The following is a 22,127-nucleotide window of genomic DNA, read 5'->3' on the forward strand; positions in this document are numbered from 1 at the left end:
AAGCCCGTTTTCAGATGAAGGACACAGCTGTTGTGTTCACAAAGACTAAACAGAGGCAGAATAATTACACACACCACAATTTACAAACTAAAAAGTAATTCATTGCCATCAGAGAAACTTTCTTCCACCAAGAGCCAATGAAGCTTCGAAACATTTAGCATAATAATGATTTAACAAAGCACGATCTGTCATCCATGCAGTGTTACAGTATGCTCAGTGAGTGTTGTAGATTAGAATTCCTGATTTCCCATCATGGGCTTTCTCACATTGTTTATTGTCACAGTCCTTCTGTGACTCATGTGTATACAATCAGAGGAATGACGCCAAGGTGAGATGCAGTAAGAAGTTTGGATTAATCGAAACTATCAAAGGCCCTAAGAACAGAGCAGGGAAATGACTTATCTGCATCGTTCTGTCGGCTGTGTAAACCGTTTTTTACCTTGTTTGTCAAAGTGTATGTTCACGGAGACTATGGATGCATACTGTAGGATAATTTTAGCACTTTGTAAATAGCTGTGCAGAAGAATGTAAACCCACATTCATCGCCTCGCTGCGGAGGTTGCAGTGGCATGTGAGTGGATTTCGGTGGAAACTACTATCATTTAAATGCCTGAAATTCCTACGCGTTTGTGTCATGCGCTTTCCTACATGTGATTGTGCCCAGTTCCTGATGAAACGATTGTCTTTCACTGCTTGTGGGAGTTTTGTCGTACATATTCTGGTCAGTCACTATGGTTTTTATTGGGATGTGGTGTGAGAATAAGCATGAAGGTCAGTTGATTTAATGGTCAGAGATTTGAAAAAATGAAAGGCTTGAACTTGTGAACTGAGTCTAAATATTTGATGACGAGTGCCTTGGTTTTGTTTTACTGCTTTAAAAAAGAGAAGAATGCGCAGCAGAGATGCACATTTGGTCTTCCACGGCAGCTTCTCGTGGCTTTTTTAGAGGAGACGTGGGCAATTATGTAGGAGGTGGATGTTCTTGTGGACTACAAGGGGCACACACAGCACATGCAGATTCTGTTCAGAGGTGAGCTGGGTGAAATTATTTATAGATTTTACCATCTTCTCCAGAGCTTGCTGAAAAGTCTACAGTAAGGAAGGTGTAATTTGACGTTATGTGTATATTTATTGTACTTGTATTTATATTTGTTTTATTCTGGAGTGATCGTCTTTGTTGGAGAGCTTCTTAGTTTTTTAATAGTGGTGTTTCATGGTAGTTGGCACCTGTAATGTTGCACTGTTCTTCTCATTCCTTTGCGTCATTTCTTCTCCTTCCAAATATCCATGGTGCAGAGAACATTTTCTGTCTTCTCTCAGTTTTTGTCTTTTTTTCTTTTTTTTTTCTTTCTTCATCTCCTAAAAGCTGCAGTGGAGACAAATAATAAGGGGACATCATCCTTAAATCCTTAAATCTTTCAGGTTGCAGAGTTCCCTTCAGAGGAAACACACCATAAAACACTAAAGGAGAAGAAGACAGATAGTAAGTGTGCAGCAGACAGTCGAGCTGGAAGTCAAACTGAGGACTTACCCGTGTTGTCACTTGAAAACTGTTCACCAAGACCCCAGATTGTCTTTTAAATTAAAAAGTACATACTCTGTCATGTTTCTATGTTAACGTTCGTCCACCTTGTACCTATACCACATATGTTGTTAGGGCCAGTACAACCTGGACATTTTCCTTAGTCCTATTAGTCAGATATTTAAAGACATAATATGTAACATTTCTGGATTAGGTGCATTTTTGTTGAGTGGTGTACTTACATTTGCCAAACACTACACTACACATGTGTATGTCTATTTAAGGTAACAGACCATTTCATTTTGGTCCCACTTTAATGATGTCATCCACTACTCTCTGCGATAACTTATTGTGTGTAATTGTCACTAATACGTGACAACTACTTATTGCTTTTTGCTGCACGTTCCGCTGCTGAAGCTCAAGAGAGCAAATGATTCAAAAAGACAGCAATTCCCATAAAACACGCTGCTCTAACCTAGGTATCTTCTTATTATTTGAATTGAGAGACCCCTAGTGGCAGACATTGCGTACTGCAGGAAAACAGACGTGTTTCAAACAATATCTGTCTGTGTGTGATTGTTGTACAGTAGAAGCTATAAGTGCACTCAGTCACTCATCTTCTACCACTTTATGCTCCACATGAGGGTCACTGACATAGGGTGGAAGGCGGGATAAGCAAGTTGACTGTTTTTCGACAATACAATCTGCACGTATGCCATGATCACTCATCTAAAGTCATTCCAGAATTCAGTTGTCACACATTTCAGATGATCTTTTGGATCAGAGGACAGTTGAAGTAATAAAGACATTAATGAAACCATGATTTACAGGTTTTAATAATGGTGCAGATACAGTCTGTAGACCCTGGGCTTCACACCCAACACTTGTCATAGGTTATCATCCCCATATCAGCCCGCTGCGCCGTCCACAGCTGCCGCAGCAGCATATGCTGTTGATCTCCGTCTGCCTCACTGAGAGGTATGAGGCACTGCAGGAATGACAGATGGTTCATATGGGTCAACCTGCCACTTTGACTGGAGGAGAGTGGAGTAAGAGGGGATAAAGAGAAGGATGGATGGACAAATGGAGCAGCCAAGCGTCGTCCGGGCTTTCATTCACAAAGCCGCCAGCTGCAGATCACAAGGAAATGGCTCCATTCGACGGATGTCATACCTGTATCTGTCCATGTTGGACAGTAGTACGGGATTAACCTTGGGCCGTGTTGCATGGCAACAGCCGCAGTTGCTTGCCGATTCCAATGCTGGGTGGAATCTAGCACATAAAGATAATATTAGATTTGCCAACACCAACCTGGATTGATTACATTACTCAACGTAGCGCTCAGACGTCCCCAGTGGAAAGAAGTTATCGCACCACTTTTCATTCTCCACAGCACATTAATATAGCAGCATGTCATAAGGCACATAATCAAACCCCAGGGTTGGGAATGCTCAAGGTTGAAGCAAGATGGAATAATTAGAAAAATCTAGACGGCTCAATTTGAATCTGAAGAACCTTGTCAGACTCCAGCAACAAATCTTTGCAGCAGCAATATTTCATGGGGATTTAGAACCAGAGCCATACCATACCTGCTCTCTGTTGATGCGTGTGTGAAAAGAGGACCCCCCCCCACACACACACACACACTCTATTTCAAACACACAGAGGAACAGTCCTCTCCATCAAATTGGCTCTCTTGCCTGGCACCATGTGCGACACAATAGATGACATTTGAGTGCCGGGTTTGAGGGTTTGTTAATATTCACAGACATGCAAAGTGCGAGATTGCTTTTTAGGCTGAGAGCGAGAGAGATCAAGTGTCCTGGTGAAAACCCATTTATCAGGGACAGCTTGTCTGCAGCTCTGCACATGGAGCCCCATCCATCTCCATTTGCTGAGTATCTGTGGCCCATTTCTCTGGCAAAGACCGGCTCTGAATCTCTTCAGAGCTGGATGCAACCATGGTGTAGGAGGCTATAGTTGTTGTCATAATAGCTGGTCATGAAAGACTTTTAACCTGATGGGATATAAGAATGTGGTCAGATATACTGGTACCATAACTGATTACCCCTTTTCACTTGACCCCTTCATTTAGTGCAGGAAAGTGTTTGCTAATTTCCCATGTGTGAGACCAGTAAAGATTAATTGCGATGAGACATGGAAGCGCTGAAACGTGCCATTGATTATCTATGATAATTTGACTTTATTCAGCATAAATATTGCTTAGCTGGTTCTCCTCTCTAAGGGCTTCTTTTACTTTATTGGCTGTGATAACAAACGAGTGCCGCAGGAGAGGCGTCTGGAAGAAATTTAACTGGTGTTTGTCTCAATTGTCATGTGATCCAAGAGGACGGTGCGCGTGTGTGTTCCAAAGAAACGGAAGCTGTCGAGTGAAAAATGTGCATATTCCAATGCAGGAAATGTCTCTTTGACTTTACAAAGTAAGTTAAGGTGCAATAGTATCCTTGAACAGCCTGAATGAGATGGAGTCTTCCACACCTTTGCTGTTCAGTAGCCTGCAGGCTCACGGTTGTGGTCCATTTTCCCCCCTGCCCAAACCTGCTGAGTACAGCAGATTGTCGTGAATTGGCTGAAGTTTACACCAGTGAGTGGAACCACAGAGCTACATAGTTATCACTACAGAGAGAAAACCTGAGAAGAGAGAGAGAGAGAGAGAGAGAGACAGAAAACCTGAGTCAAGTAAAGTGGTTTTAAAATTCTGCAGGATTTGTATCTGACTTAGCCTTTTATCCCATCAAAGAACATATTGTACATTCAGTTGAAAACACATTTCTTACTGAAATCCATGCGATGTCTGATACTGGGAATAGAACATAGCATCTTAAACTGATCATTAAATGAAAATGAAACATATTAAGGACATTTTCTTCAGACACGCACCTCCTGGGTGTGTTGTCACAAGTGGATGCAACTTGGCGTTTTCAGCCAATGAGGCGGGCCGTGACATCAGAGTTTCCCCACCCCACTAAGAAACCATAATTGTTCCAACCGTCAGTGGTGATGTAAAACGCAACACCTTTAATGTGCTGTAGTTTTTTTTTTATCGAAACCGAGACGTAAATCAAAAGTTCCACTCAATTATTTAGAGGTCTAGCACGGCAGCACGAGTCATTCAGAGAGACATTATTTTATGTTTTCCGTTGCGAGACGATTTCAGTTAGAGGTCAGTGTTTGTAGTTGTTTACTCGCATGACTGTTACAATCAATACCCCTGACAAGTCTTTCGGACTTATTACTTCTGAATAAAATATCACCCTGTTTCCGGCTCACCCTTTCACAAACAACAAAAAACAAGCGCACCACGCCTCTGAATTAATTTCCTTTTAACTTGGACCTAATGGGTTTACATTGTACTCTGTCCTCTTTCAATTACAGGAGACACTATAATGAAAGAGATGCTCTGCGGTGATAGGCACCCCACTTCAGTGAGTTACTTATCTGGGGCTGGAGCCAGAACGGTGTCCCGTCTGCAGTGTGTGAATGGGGCCCCAACAAAGCGAGCAGATACACTTTCGTCTGTGCCAGTCACTCCGCCTGATTTCTGGTCATTCTGCCGCAGGCGGGAAGCTGGTGTCATGTATAGCATGCCATCACTTCCATCTCAGGCCACTATTGATCTAATCCCTCGCTCTGCTGTGCTGTTGGCTAAATTTCGATCTTCCTTCAGTGCGTTTCCGCTGTAGCGGCCTGTTGATGTCTTTATGAACCTGTCCACAGCATATGTATGTGTGGGTGTGGGGGATTGGTTGTGTGCGCATTAACCCGTGAGGTATTGCCTATTGAATTCTAACCAGCTCTTTTCCTCCTTGACTTCCTTCTCCACCGAAGCGGCCTCACTTTCCTCATAAATACTTCAGGTTTAAAGTGATTTCCACCAAATTTCCTGAGCTTGGAGTAATCCATCACTGCCATTAACTCTGCTTCTGGACAGGTTTTTTTTTTTTTTTTTCTTACACTTTTATTAAATGAACACATTTTCTAAATGTATTGTGATTCCACACAGTATGAGTCAAATAACGCGTTTCAGTGTCGAAGGTAAGTATAGTGTCTCTTGGAGTGTGTCCACAGCTCATTCCATCTTTTAAATAATGGTCCACAAATGTGTGGGAACTGCGTGTTAGGCGTACCATTAGGTAACTGTTTCTTTTCCTTGGCTCCCCTACACAGGCAGATGGGGTTTGACTTTGCTCCTTGGGAATAAATCAATGCTGGGAGGAAAGTCTCTATGGTAACTGCTAATGATACCTTTACCCTCCACTGCCTCTTTGCCACCCCAGGTGTTGAGCTCCCTAATCTGTTGGTATTGGCTGGTACAGAGGACTGAATGCACCAGTTAGCCTCTGGGAGAGCATCGACACAGCATGGCAGCGCTCCAGCCTCTCTGCTGACCTTGATGAAAGATGGAAAGGTCCAGCTACTCCCGCAGAATGACACCACTCAGCAGAATCACCACTCTCTTCTTTCACCTCGGAGGATAACTCAAGTTTATTACATTTTATTACATTGAGATTAAGTTATTTTCATTTGGCAGAAATTGAAGATAAAACATTTATACATACATTTTTATAAGTGTACATTCACCTGACTGTTTTATTATATCCTCAGAATAAGGTTTTATTTTATGTTTTACTATAGCCCACAATGGACAAACAAAATACCTTTTGAGATTTGATTCTAACTGAAAGCTATGAGTGTTCTCCAGCACAGGTGGGATAGGTAAGGAAGGGGGTTCTGATTTGGCCATCACAGCGTCCAAATCTTAACCCCATTGAGGATATTTGAGATGTCCTGAACACATTTGTCCAACTCTCCCATCCTCAATACAAGATCCTGCCAAAAAAAACAAACAGTGCAACTAATTGAAATAAGTGTGACATTGCCTCAAAACAATGCCACGGCAAATGTGCACAGTAATAAAGTGCCTTTTTTTTTAGGACTGGCAGTCTAGTTTTGCCATGATTTCTGCTGAAAATGGTTCTCATTAAATGTTTGATTGTGCTATCCAACTGAAACCAGTCAAGAGACTCTTAGACAAGTTATAAACAAGAAAAACTTTTTTTTTTAGAAATAAATGTTAATGGAATTCTCACATTTTGTCATAAGTATAGTCGATCACAGATCTGCTCCATCCCCTGATTATTCATTCATGTGGCTCCGCAACTACACCAAATAATAATAAGAATAACAAATAGAGCATTGAAAAATAATAGGCTCCTTGCACTGGACAGTGTTTAGGGCCTTATAACAAGGCGGAAACATTATTAAACTCAATCAGCATCGTCCCCTGTTCTATCTTTTTTCATTCCTCTTCCTCCAACTCTCCATCCTTCCTCTCCTTGGCTCCAGTGTTGGATGTTGGACGAGTTCCAGTGCCTTTGAACCGACTGCACTCTACTCTTCTTTCAGCGTTTGTCACCTTCATGCTGAGCCTGAGCAAGAGGAGAGAGTCGTATAAATTGCGTCCGCTCTTGTCATCTGACAAAGTTTGCCTGTAGCGTTCCTCCTTTGGGGGACAGATGACAACGGATAGCTGCTATTTTCTAAGGAACATACTGCCTTTTCTCTGTGTTGCCTCAGAGAAAGCACCTTTACTCTCCAAACACACACACACACACACACACACACACACACACACAGAGCCTGGTTTCCATGACTTCAGAGGACATTACAGTGACTTACAACATGTCTTCACCTTAAAATCATTTAATCATTTACATTTTGAGGACTTGCTTTGTGTCCCCATAATAAGACTGTAAACAACTGTAGGTCCCCACAACATGAGTAACACTCCATATCTCTCTCACACACACACACCGTTTTTTGCATCTGGAAAGTTGTCATTATTTATTGACCATAAATCCCCAGGAGTCATTGGCAGTCACCGTTTCTGATAAGTGGAATTTGCTGCAGAGAGTAGGAATGGATTTAAGGCAGGTTTGGCACTTTCATTTTAAGGCACATTGCACCTGGACAAAGAGCAAGCACACTGGGACACGGGCACACTCCAAACTAATGGAATATATATTGCAATGTGGAGAGAGATGTATAGGTATTGGCTGCTTAACCACTATCAGGAAGGACAGAATGAATAAGGCACCAAGTCATTGCTTCACTCTCACGGTCTCTAAACAACCAGCCCTACACGAGAGTTGCCGTAAATCAGTGAAGGTATTGTCACACGGCATTCTTCTCATTAAAGGGACGTGACTGAATCCCAGTGTCTTGCAGTAACTAGTCACTCCAGTAAAAAAAATAAAAATAAAAAATTCAGGTTCAAACATGAGGAAAGCAACTGTCAGCTACAATGTTGGCTTTCAACCAGGCAGTCAGCTAACCAGTTCCAAACAAAGACTTGTCCTGTCACCCAGTCCAGCAGCAGCAAGGAGAATCAAGCAAGTGACACTCCAATTCCTTAACACTTCATTGACTTTAAGAATATGTGGGGGGGGGATATTGTTTAATCTTTTGGCGCCATATACAGTGTATTATTATGTCCTGATGATTTTCTTTCATGCTTGAACGTGGATTAAAACACATGTCATGTAATCTGCATCCAAAAATAGGCACAAACAAAAGGAACGGCTTGTTGTAGTCGATTACACAACCTGGTGGTGATATTGTAAGGAGAGAGCTGCTGTGTTCAAATGACAGTTAAAGGCAAATAAAGGCATGAGTCATTAGTTTTGAAATGAGATGAGGGAAGGGTAAAAATCACATGCACATAATTGCCCCATACATCTCAGCGCCAGGATAATGGGTATCTATGTGTTAAAGTTACGTGTCATTTGTATCACGTTTGCTCCACATTTGTGTCATTTGCGTGCAGAATAATTGCCCTCTGCTGTAAAAAAGAATTTACAAGACCGCTGACTGAAAAGCGAGCCAAGTCAAGGTTGAATATGTCGTATACGATGTCTTGTGTTTTATTGATTTGCCCTTGTTGGCCGGCTGTCAGATGTGCTCTATGTAACAGCATTACATATTAAAGTAACACCACAACACGGCCTACCATTTATCTTCATACCCACAGCTCTTCTAACCCCCCCCCCCCCCCCCCTCGCTTACCTCTTCCCAACACTCAGGTCGAACTGGCTGAAGCCATGCTGTGGGAGAAGAGCGGCGCTGTGGCAGGTGTGTTTGCTGTCAGCGGGCTTCAACTGTTTCCTGGTGGCTTGTGTCATCCTGGTGGTGCTGCTGCTGATGCTGGAGCTGCTCATAGACACCAAGCTGTTGCAATGTGAGTTACAGTAACAAAGTAATGTCTCGTGAAACAATCAAAGAATGATACAGTTGTGGTTTTGGGAGTTTGTTCCACTCGTTTGCAGTTCTTGGCGATGGAGGAAAGTAGAACGCTCAGCACAGTTGTTTACTAATTATGACACAAAGGCACTGGGTCAGTGTACGGACACAAAGGAACACGTTCTCAAGACTCTTAATTAGCACAAGAGCTATTTTTTACAGCAGTAAAGTGGATTACATCTTTTTTTCACAATGTAAAAATGGATAAGAAAGTAACATTTAACTGCACTTGGTAATGCTTTTCTCACCCAAAATTTGAGAAAATGTCTCTCCTACATTCATTTGTCCCCCGACAACAACACAATCAAGTTAATGTGTGAAGTACAGCATCTGAGAATGAGGTCACAGTTCTCCAAAATATCAATAATTGACCCATTTGGCTTATTGTTGTTTTTTTTTACCTTTTAAAGGTTCAATGTGCAACAATTTTAGATGTGTTTATTGGCAGAAATTCAATATGCTTCGCATAAGTATGTTTGTGTCAGAGTCTAATCACAAAAATGTGTGTGTTTGCAGATCACGATAAGCCGTTTACATGTACTTTAGTGAACACAGGTTTTGTCATCTTGTGCCATCATAGTTCAACAGCAGCCCGAATGTGCATTTTATGTTATGAAGGAAAGTTTACTATGCACTAAGAAGCACAACATCCTCTCCAGTGAACTGGGTTCCCTGATCTGCTATCAATACATCTACCACATATTCCTTTTAATTTCATAGTATTAGCAGTCTGTGTATGTTATATTTACAGTGACTTGACTTTAAATAGTAACATGATTGTAAACACTATCTTGTTAACCCCGTCTATACATCTGCTGTATAATGTGTTCGTATCACTGATCATCTTGAGACTGGGATCAGTCATGGGCCGGGGGAATATAACCCTCTCATTAGTATTCCTCAGCGAACACAAAACCTCCGGTGGTCGCAACACCGGTGTGACCCCATGTCACCCCAGCGCAGGCTCGGTGGAAACATCCTCATCTATCATATGTCTGAAGTCCAGGGGTTGTGACATGTGCGATGTCAGAGAGCTGAATGAAGAACAATGTCACTCCTACAGTATCTGAATGCTTTTGAGTCCTCGCCCGTTCCTCTGGGACAAACTGAGACTGTGAAGGGAGATTAGTGGACAAAGAAATTGGGCAATGCAGAGTTGGCCGGTGCATGAGTGTGGGGACGATGGGAGGAAGATGAATGGACTGATGGACAGATCAGTGAACATGGCAAACAAAGACAGATGGCAGGGAGAGGTGGTGTGTGACGAGAAATGTACTCATCTGACAGCCAAGTGCTGTTTGAGGCTGCTAACAATTAGCTTGAGGAATAGACGGGAAGATTCAGATACATGTAGTATTTGACAAATTCATACTTTTAGTGATGTCGCTTCATGCCTGTTATATATTTTTCCAACACTATGCACAGCAGGGATTTATGAGTAGGTATTTTGAATAATGATCATATCCTACACAGAATTAACTATTACCCTTGGTAAACTGCTGTGCGAATGATACACAACTCCTTATATGGACATCCTCACAGGTCACACTTTCAGGCTTTACAAAATGCGTTTTTCATCGTCTTATGTGTTGTTGAGTAAAAGTTATGATCCTTTCTTTTTATTTTAAACTGGGAGCAGTGTTAATTGTGCATAAGTCACAAATTAGACCATTTTTATTTTGTTTTTATTCATAAAAATGAGCCAAGTGAACTTTAAACTGAGCAGTATTTCAAAATTTCACAAATTAAATCCCATTTTTAAGAAAAAAAATTTAATTTTTGTTTAAATGTGTTCACAAAGTTATTAAAAATGAAATACAATAATCAGATTGCCTATAGGTTGTGGTGAAAAGAAGGATATTAGACACTCTATATTGTCTAATAGTTTTAACAGTAACCTTTTTGTCACATTTTGGACGACATACTAACCTATGAATATTTTGTCACATTTTGGACGACATACTAACCTATGACTTTTTTGTCACATTTTGGACCACATACTAAACTATGCCTTTTTTTGTCAAGTTTTTAACCACATACTAAACTAAAACTTTTTATGTCAAGTTTTTAACCACATACTAAACTATGACTTTTTTGTCACATTTTAAAGAACTGCACTCAGTATGGAATTTGAACCCACAATCCTCAGTTTATAAGGCCAGAGCCTTATCCATTCGGCCACTAGGCCAATCTTTGTCAGTTTGTCAACATAATAGCCTTTGACTTTGACGACATACTAACCTATGACTTTTTCGTCACATTTCAGATGACATAATAACCTATGACTTTTTTGTCACATTTTGGACGACATACTAACCATTGACTTTTTTGTCACATTTTGGACGACTTTTTTGTCACATTTCGGACGACATACTAACCATTGACTTTTTTGTCACATTTCAGACGACATACTAACCTATGACTTTTTTGTCACATTTCGGACGACAAACTAACCTATGACTTTTTTGTCACATTTCGGACGACATACTAACCTATGACTTTTTTGTCACATTTCGGACGACATACTAACCTATGACTTTTTTGTCACATTTCAAACGACATACTAACCTATGACTTTTTTGTCACATTTCGGACGACATACTAACCTATGACTTTTTTGTCACATTTTGGACGACATACTAACCATTGACTTTTTTGTCACATTTTGGACGACATACTAACCATTGACTATTTTGTCACATTTTCGACGACATACTAACCATTGACTTTTTTGTCATATTTTGGATGACATCCTAACCATTGACTTTTTTGTCACATTTCGGACGACATACTAACCATTGACTTTTTTGTCATATTTTGGATGACATCCTAACCATTGACTTTTTTGTCACATTTCGGACGACATACTAACCATTGACTTTTTTGTCCCATTTCGGACGACATACTAACCATTGACTTTTTTTGTCACATTTCGGACGACATACTAACCTATGACTTTTTTGTCACATTTCGGACGACATACTAAGCTATGACTTTTTTGTCACATTTCGGACGACATACTAAGCTATGACTTTATTGTCACATTTCGGACGACATACTAACCTATGACTTTTTTGTCACATTTTGGACGACATACTAACCTATGACTTTTTCGTCACATTTCGGACGACATACTAACCTATGACTTTTTTGTCACATTTTGGATGACTTACTAACCATTGACTTTTTTGTCACATTTCGGACGACATACTAACCTATGACTTTTTTGTCACATTTCGGACGACATACTAAGCTATGACTTTATTGTCACATTTTGGACGACATACTAACCTATGACTTTTTTGTCACATTTTGGACGACATACTAACCTATGACTTTTTCGTCACATTTCGGACGACATACTAACCTATGACTTTTTTGTCACATTTTGGATGACTTACTAACCATTGACTTTTTTGTCATATTTCGGACGACATACTAACCTATGACTTTTTTGTCACATTTCGGACGACATACTAACCACTGACTTTTTTGTCATATTTTGGATGACTTACTAACCATTGACTTTTTTGTCACATTTTGGACGACATACTAACCTATGATTTTTTGTCATATTTTGGACGACATACTAACCATTGACTTTTTTGTCACATTTATGACGACGTACTAACCTATGACTTATTTGTCACATTTCGGACGACATACTAACCTATGACTTTTTTGTCACATTTCGGACGACATACTAACCTATGACTTTCTTGTCACATTTTGGACGACATACTAACCATTGACTTTTTTGTCACATTTTGGACGACATACTAACCATTGACTTTTTTGTCACATTTTGGATGACATACTAACCTATGACTTATTTGTCACATTTCGGACGACATACTAACCTATGACTTTTTTGTCACATTTCGGACGACATACTAACCATTGACTTTTTTGTCACATTTTGGACGACATACTAACCATTGACTTTTTTGTCACATTTTGGACGACATACTAACCTATGACTTATTTGTCACATTTCGGACGACATACTAACCTATGACTTTTTTGTCACATTTCGGACGACATACTAACCTATGACTTTTTTGTCACATTTTGGACGACATACTAACCATTGACTTTTTTGTCACATTTTGGACGACATACTAACCGTTGACTTTTTTGTCACATTTTGGACGACATACTAACCATTGACTTTTTTGTCACATTTTGGACGACATACTAACCTATGACTTTTTTGTCACATTTCGGACGACATACTAACCTATGACTTTTTTGTCACATTTCAAACGACATACTAACCTATGACTTTTTTGTCACATTTCGGACGACATACTAACCTATGACTTTTTTGTCACATTTTGGACGACATACTAACCATTGACTTTTTTGTCACATTTCGGACGACATACTAACCTATGACTTTTTTGTCACATTTTGGACGACATACTAACCATTGACTTTTTTGTCACATTTTCGACGACATACTAACCATTGACTTTTTTGTCATATTTTGGATGACATCCTAACCATTGACTTTTTTGTCACATTTCGGACGACATACTAACCATTGACTTTTTTGTCATATTTTGGATGACATCCTAACCATTGACTTTTTTGTCACATTTCGGACGACATACTAACCATTGACTTTTTTGTCCCATTTCGGACGACATACTAACCATTGACTTTTTTGTCCCATTTTGGACGACATACTAACCTATGACTTTTTTGTCACATTTCGGACGACATACTAACCTATGACTTTTTTGTCACATTTCGGACGACATACTAAGCTATGACTTTATTGTCACATTTCGGACGACATACTAACCTATGACTTTTTTGTCACATTTCGGACGACATACTAACCTATGACTTTTTCGTCACATTTCGGACGACATACTAACCTATGACTTTTTTGTCACATTTTGGATGACTTACTAACCATTGACTTTTTTGTCATATTTCGGACGACATACTAACCTATGACTTTTTTGTCACATTTCGGACGACATACTAACCATTGACTTTTTTGTCATATTTTGGATGACTTACTAACCATTGACTTTTTTGTCACATTTTGGACGACATACTAACCTATGATTTTTTGTCATATTTTGGACGACATACTAAAATATGACTTATTTGTCACATTTATGACGACGTACTAACCTATGACTTATTTGTCACATTTCGGACGACATACTAACCTATGACTTTTTTGTCACATTTCGGACGACATACTAACCATTGACTTTTTTGTCACATTTTGGACGACATACTAACCATTGACTTTTTTGTCACATTTTGGACGACATACTAACCTATGACTTTTTCGTCACATTTCGGATGACATAATAACCTATGACTTTTTTGTCACATTTTGGACGACATACTAACCATTGACTTTTTTGTCACATTTTGGACGACTTTTTTGTCACATTTCGGACGACATACTAACCATTGACTTTTTTGTCACATTTCGGACGACATACTAACCTATGACTTTTTTGTCACATTTCGGACGACATACTAACCTATGACTTTTTTGTCACATTTCGGACGACATACTAACCTATGACTTTTTTGTCACATTTCAAACGACATACTAACCTATGACTTTTTTGTCACATTTCGGACGACATACTAACCTATGACTTTTTTGTCACATTTTGGACGACATACTAACCTATGATTTTTTGTCATATTTTGGACGACATACTAACCATTGACTTTTTTGTCACATTTATGACGACGTACTAACCTATGACTTATTTGTCACATTTCGGACGACATACTAACCTATGACTTTTTTGTCACATTTCGGACGACATACTAACCTATGACTTTCTTGTCACATTTTGGACGACATACTAACCATTGACTTTTTTGTCACATTTTGGACGACATACTAACCATTGACTTTTTTGTCACATTTTGGACGACATACTAACCATTGACTTTTTTGTCACATTTTGGACGACATACTAACCTATGACTTATTTGTCACATTTCGGACGACATACTAACCTATGACTTTTTTGTCACATTTCGGACGACATACTAACCTATGACTTTTTTGTCACATTTTGGACGACATACTAACCATTGACTTTTTTGTCACATTTTGGACGACATACTAACCATTGACTTTTTTGTCACATTTTGGACGACATACTAACCTATGACTTATTTGTCACATTTCGGACGACATACTAACCTATGACTTTTTTGTCACATTTCGGACGACATACTAACCTATGACTTTTTTGTCACATTTTGGACGACATACTAACCTATGACTTTTTCGTCACATTTCGGATGACATACTAACCTATGACTGTTTTGTCACATTTTGGACAACATACTAACCATTGACTTTTTTGTCACATTTTGGACGACACGCTAAACTATGACTTTGTTGCCACATTTCGGACGACATACTAAACAATGACTTTTTTGTCACATTTTGGACGACATACTAACCTATGACTTTTTTGTCACATTTTGGACGACATACTAACCATTGACTTTTTTGTCACATTTCGGACGACATACTAACCTATGACTTTTTTGTCACATTTTGGACGACATACTAACCATTGACTTTTTTGTCACATTTTGGACGACATACTAACCAATGACTTTTTTGTCACATTTTGGACGACATACTAACCTATGACTTTTTTGCCACATTTCGGGCGACATACTAACCATTGACTTTTTTATCACATTTTGAACGACATACTAACCATTGACTTATTTGTCACATTTCGGATGACTTACTAACCATTGACTTTTTTATCACATTTTGGACGACATACTAACCTATGACTTTTTTGTCACATTTTGGACGACATACTAACCTATGACTTTTTTGTCACATTTTGGACGACATACTAACCATTGACTTTTTTGTCATATTTCGGACGACATACTAACCATTGACTTTTTTGTCATATTTTGGATGACTTACTAACCTATGACTTATTTGTCACATTTCGGACGACATACTAACCATTGACTTATTTGTCACATTTCGGACGACATACTAACCATTGACTTTTTTGTCACATTTTGGACGACTTTTTTGTAACATTTCGGACGACATACTAACCATTGACTTTTTTGTCACATTCGGACGACATACTAACCTATGACTTTTTTGTCACATTTCGGACGACAAACTAACCTATGACTTTTTTGTCACATTTCGGACGACATACTAACCTATGACTTTTTTGTCACATTTCGGACGACATACTAACCTATGACTTTTTTGTCACATTTCAAACGACATACTAACCTATGACTTTTTTGTCACATTTCGGACGACATACTAACCTATGACTTTTTTGTCACATTTTGGACGACATACTAACCATTGACTTTTTTGTCACATTTTGGACGACATACTAACCATTGACTATTTTGTCACATTTTCGACGACATACTAACCATTGACTTTTTTGTCATATTTTGGATGACATCCTAACCATTGACTTTTTTGTCACATTTCGGACGACATACTAACCATTGACTTTTTTGTCATATTTTGGATGACATCCTAACCATTGACTTTTTTGTCACATTTCGGACGACATACTAACCATTGACTTTTTTGTCCCATTTTGGACAACATACTAACCTATGACTTTTTTGTCACATTTCGGACGACATACTAACCATTGACTTTTTTGTCACATTTCGGACGACATACTAACCATTGACTTTTTTGTCATATTTTGGATGACTTACTAACCATTGACTTTTTTGTCACATTTTGGACGACATACTAACCTATGATTTTTTGTCACATTTCAGACGACATACTAACCTATGACTTTTTTGTCACATTTTGGACGACATACTAACCATTGACTTTTTTGTCACATTTTCGACGACATACTAACCTATGACTTTTTTGTCACATTTCGGACGACATACTAACCTATGACTTTTTTGTCACATTTTGGACGACATACTAACCATTGACTTTTTTGTCACATTTCGGACGACATACTAACCATTGACTTTTTTGTCACATTTTGGACGACATACTAACCATTGACTTTTTCGTCACATTTTGGACAACTTACTAACCTATGACTTTTTTGTCACATTTCGGACGACATACTAACCATTGACTTTTTTGTCATATTTTGGATGACTTACTAACCATTGACTTTTTTATCACATTTTGGACGACATACTAACCTATGACTTTTTTGTCACATTTCGGACGACATACTAACCATTGACTTTTTTGTCATATTTTGGATGACTTACTAACCATTGACTTTTTTGTCACATTTTGGACGACATACTAACCTATGATTTTTTGTCACATTTCAGACGACATACTAACCTATGACTTTTTTGTCACATTTTGGACGACATACTAACCATTGACTTTTTTGTCACATTTTCGACGACATACTAACCTATGACTTTTTTGTCACATTTCGGACGACATACTAACCTATGACTTTTTTGTCACATTTTGGACGACATACTAACCATTGACTTTTTTGTCACATTTCGGACGACATACTAACCATTGACTTTTCTGTCACATTTTGGACGACATACTAACCATTGACTTTTTCGTCACATTTTGGACAACTTACTAACCTATGACTTTTTTGTCACATTTCGGACGACATACTAACCATTGACTTTTTTGTCATATTTTGGATGACTTACTAACCATTGACTTTTTTATCACATTTTGGACGACATACTAACCTATGACTTTTTTGTCACATTTCGGACGACATACTAACCATTGACTTTTTTGTCATATTTTGGATGACTTACTAACCTATGACTTATTTGTCACATTTCGGACGACATACTAACCATTGACTTATTTGTCACATTTCGGACGACATACTAACCTATGACTTTTTTGTCACATTTTGGACAACATACAAACCAAACAAACAAAAATGCCATCTAGCATCTTTGAGGCTTTTTCAAGCCTCTTCAATGCTAGCTCTTACCTCCCATTATTGCAGAGACGTTGATGACGAAGTTGAAATTCTTGTTGAAAGTGAAATAATGCAACACAGGTTTAGGAATCAGTTTTGTTTTGGTTTTATTTTTTTTGAAAGACCCAGACAGACACAAAGACACTCACATACCTCCAGTAGGATTCGAACCCATGATGTATCATCCTAGTCCACTGGACCATCTTCAGTGATGATAATTTTTCCGACAGTGACAGATGAAACAAGTGAACTGATGAAGGATCAGACTGTTTGTCCTCGTAATTCAACGGTTGAAATTTTGAAAATCTCACGATGAGAAACCAAGAACTTAAGAGTGAGAGCATGAAGACAAGAGTCTCATCTTAGACTGAAGTTCATGCTTTGGTACACGATGACTCTTTGGACGACACACTAAAAATCATTGTTTACTCAGATGTCCAAGATGAGACAAGAAAAAGGCAAAGAGCCTCAGTGGCTTCATGGATGAGATCTGACTTTTTTGTCACATTTCGGACGACATACTAACCATTGACTTTTTTGTCACATTTCGGACGACATACTAACCTATGACTTTTTTGTCACATTTGGGACAACATACTAACCATTGACTTTTTTGTCACATTTTGGACGACATACTAACCATTGACTTTTTTGTCACATTTCGGACGACATACTAATCTATGACTTTTTTGTCACATTTCGGACGACATACTAACCATTGACTTTTTTGTCATATTTTGGACGACATACTAACCTATGACTTTTTTGTCACATTTTGGACAACGTACTAACCATTGACTTTTTTGTCACATTTTGGAAGACTTACTAACCTATGACTTTTTTGTCACTTTTTAGACGACATACTAACCTATGACTTTTTTGTCACATTTTGGACAACATTCAAACCATTGACTTTTTTGTCAGCATACCTAACTATGACTTTTTTGTCATATTTCGGACGACATACTAACCATTGACTTTTTTGTCATATTTCGGACGACATACTAACCTATGACTTTTTTGTCACATTTTGGACGACATACTAACCATTGACTTTTTTGTCACATTTTGGACGACATACTAACCTATGACTTTTTTGTCACATTTTGGACGACATACTAACCATTGACTTTTTTGTCACATTTTGGACGACATACTAACCATTGACTTTTTTGTCACATTTTGGACGACATACGACTTTTTTGCCACATTTCGGGCGACTGATAACCATTGACTTTTTTGTCATATTTCGGACGACATCCTAACCATTGACTTTTTTGTCACATTTTGGAAGACATACTAACCATTGACTTTTTTGCCACATTTCGGGCGACATACTAACCTATGACTTTTTTGTCACATTTTGGAAGACTTACTAACCTATGACTTTTTTGTCACTTTTTAGACGACATACTAACCTATGACTTTTTTGTCACATTTTGGACAACATTCAAACCATTGACTTTTTTGTCAGCATACTAAACTATGACTTTTTTGTCATATTTCGTACGACATACTAACCATTGACTTTTTTGTCATATTTCGGACGACATACTAACCTATGACTTTTTTGTCACATTTTGGACGACATACTAACCATTGACTTTTTTGTCACATTTCGGACGACATACTAACCTATGACTTTTTTGTCACATTTTGGACGACATACTAACCATTAACTTTTTTGTCACATTTTGGACGACATACTAACCATTGACTTTTTTGTCACAGTTTCGACGACATACTAACAATTGACTTTTTTGTCAGCATACTAAACTATGACTTTTTTGTCATATTTTGGATGACTTACTAACCATTGACTTTTTTGTCATATTTCGGACGACATCCTAACCATTGACTTTTTTGTCACATTTCGGACGACATACTAACCATTGACTTATTTGTCACATTTCGGACGACATACTAACCTATGACTTTTTTGTCACATTTTGGACAACATACAAACCATTGACTTATTTGTCACATTTCGGACGACATACTAACCTATGACTTTTTTGTCACATTTTGGACAACATACAAACCATTGACTTTTTTGTCAGCATACTAAACTATGACTTTTTTGTCATATTTCGGACGACATACTAACCATTGACTTTTTTGTCATATTTCGGACGACATACTAACCTATGACTTTTTTGTCACATTTTGGACGATATACTAACCATTGACTTTTTTGTCACATTTTGGACGACACGCTAAACTATGACTTTGTTGCCACATTTCGGACGACATACTAACCATTGACTTTTTTGTCACATTTTGGACGACATACTAACCTATGACTATATATCTTACTGAAAGACAATCAGAGATGGCAGACTTCACCCCATTCACGCAACAAGCCCATGTCGGCCTCATTTGGTCATTTTGGGGTCAAGTAATTAGATATTGAAGTAATTAGAGATGTGCTGCATCGTGTAAATTGACCTCTGTTGCCCCCCACTGGCTGTACTCCACACCACACCTTAGGTGATGTGTGTCTCAGACTACTATCACAGCATTTGCTGACATTATACACAAAGTGTGCCTCACAATATTCTGGCATATCAACACCAGTGTACAGCATCTGTCTTTTTCTGTGACATAAATTAACTAACTAGTGAATCTGTTTCATCCCCACAGTTAATAATGCATTCCAGTTTGCCAGCATCATCCACTGGATCAGCCTGGCTATCCTGTCCGTCTTCTTCACCGAGGTGAGTCTAACAGATGATGAAGCTGCCGTTCCGTTAATGCTACTTTGTGCATTATTGTGAAATATGCCGTACAACAGGCTCTCATTAATACACTTATGACCCTGTTGATTTTCTTTAGTGAAGGTGAACTTATACACAGCTCCAATGAGATCAGTATTTTTGGGGGGGGGGGAATAGCATAATAAACTGTATACTGCTGTGTGATTGTTGGCACGGTTGGTCCTCCTTGGGTTATTCCATTGATCCACAACAAAAATACTCAGATGCAGATGAAGCTGTTCTGTGCCACTAGTTTTAAATTATTTTGGAGCCTCAGGTGTGCTGTATTGATTACCATTTTCTTTTCTGCCAGCCACATTTGTCTGCGTTCGTTGCCAGCACTCGGATCAAAACACCGCTAACTTTTTTTCTCCCATCTTCACTTATCAATAAAAGCAAGTTCTCTGTGTTAAATTGAAACAGTGGAAACAGCAATGGGCTGGCTACTGCAACCTTGACGGTCTGAAATGAGAATGGGGGTTAGGGAATAGCAGCAGAGTAACCGAGAGAAAGGGAGACAGTTGTTTGCCCTCTGCAGCCCCTGCTGAGTCAGCATGAGGAACCAAATGTGGTGTCTGTAATATAACACATATCTTACCATCTGTGTTGTGTTTGAATTCGGTGTCATTGATTAATTACCAGTGGAGGGACAAAAGAGATCTGAATCACAACTGCAAATGGCATTTACTCCCCTCTGCTCCCCTGCCTCCATCATCCAGTGTCTCCTGGTTTTAAAATGCCCTTGTTTTATTCAATCTTGCCTTGAGAGTAACGTACTCTGTCTCCATCTCTATCCCCCTGGTCTGGATCAGACTGTGTTCAGGATCGTGGTGCTGGGGATATGGGATTACATCGAGAACAAAGTAGAGGTAAGCTCCCATGGGTCCCATTAGTCCTCAAAGTAGAGGTAAGCTCCCATGGGTCCCATTAGTCCTGACTCTCACTGCAGTGTCATTCACTCAATGTCATGCCTCGATGTGGGAACAGTGCAAGCTGCAGACACACCGGTAATCTGGTACGTGTGCATTTTGCTCAGGTGTTTGATGGAGCTGTCATCGTCCTCTCTCTGGCCCCCATGGTGGCCTCCACTGTGGCCAACGGCCCCAGCAGCCCCTGGGATGCTATTGGTCTCATCATCACACTGCGCATCTGGAGGGTGAAGAGGATCATTGATGGTGAGAGTGGGAGGGGCCGCTGTCCCCTGTGTCCTGTCCTTTACTGTCAGGTCACAGAGATGGATACTGCAGTCTGCTCTTTGTGGTACTTTGTGGTCTTGAGCTTGATTCATGCTCATTAAGAAACAAGAGTAGGACAATATGTGTTGTAATAAACCTGTGGATTTCACACAATAGCTTCAACTTGATTTGTTTTAAAGCACAGGTGCACATTTAAGAAAACATTTTATTCACTGTAAGAAAATAAAAATGCCTATGTAGCATTGTTGCTCCCCCTGGTGTTTATTTTTCAGTATAACACAGCGCCTCTGCAGAAGCTGCCCCAAATATGTTGACACATTAAAACACCAGCTAGTACACCACTGCAAAATAGTGACTTCAT

General features: G+C 39.1%; 1 protein-coding gene across 1 annotated transcript in view; it reads left to right on the forward strand.

The window, feature by feature from the left end:
- Nucleotides 1–22,127, forward strand: part of tmem266 (transmembrane protein 266) — a 37,585-nt gene that overhangs the window by 11,603 nt on the left and 3,855 nt on the right. Inside the window, exons 4-7 of the mRNA XM_058645144.1 lie at nucleotides 8,626–8,780; nucleotides 20,458–20,531; nucleotides 21,383–21,439; nucleotides 21,607–21,745. Of these exons, the coding sequence (XP_058501127.1) occupies nucleotides 8,626–8,780; nucleotides 20,458–20,531; nucleotides 21,383–21,439; nucleotides 21,607–21,745 (425 nt within the window). The remainder of the gene's footprint in view (nucleotides 1–8,625; nucleotides 8,781–20,457; nucleotides 20,532–21,382; nucleotides 21,440–21,606; nucleotides 21,746–22,127) is intronic.

The sequence above is a fragment of the Solea solea genome, chromosome 12, assembly GCF_958295425.1.
Source record: "Solea solea chromosome 12, fSolSol10.1, whole genome shotgun sequence".
Classification (NCBI taxonomy): Eukaryota; Metazoa; Chordata; class Actinopteri; order Pleuronectiformes; family Soleidae; genus Solea; species Solea solea.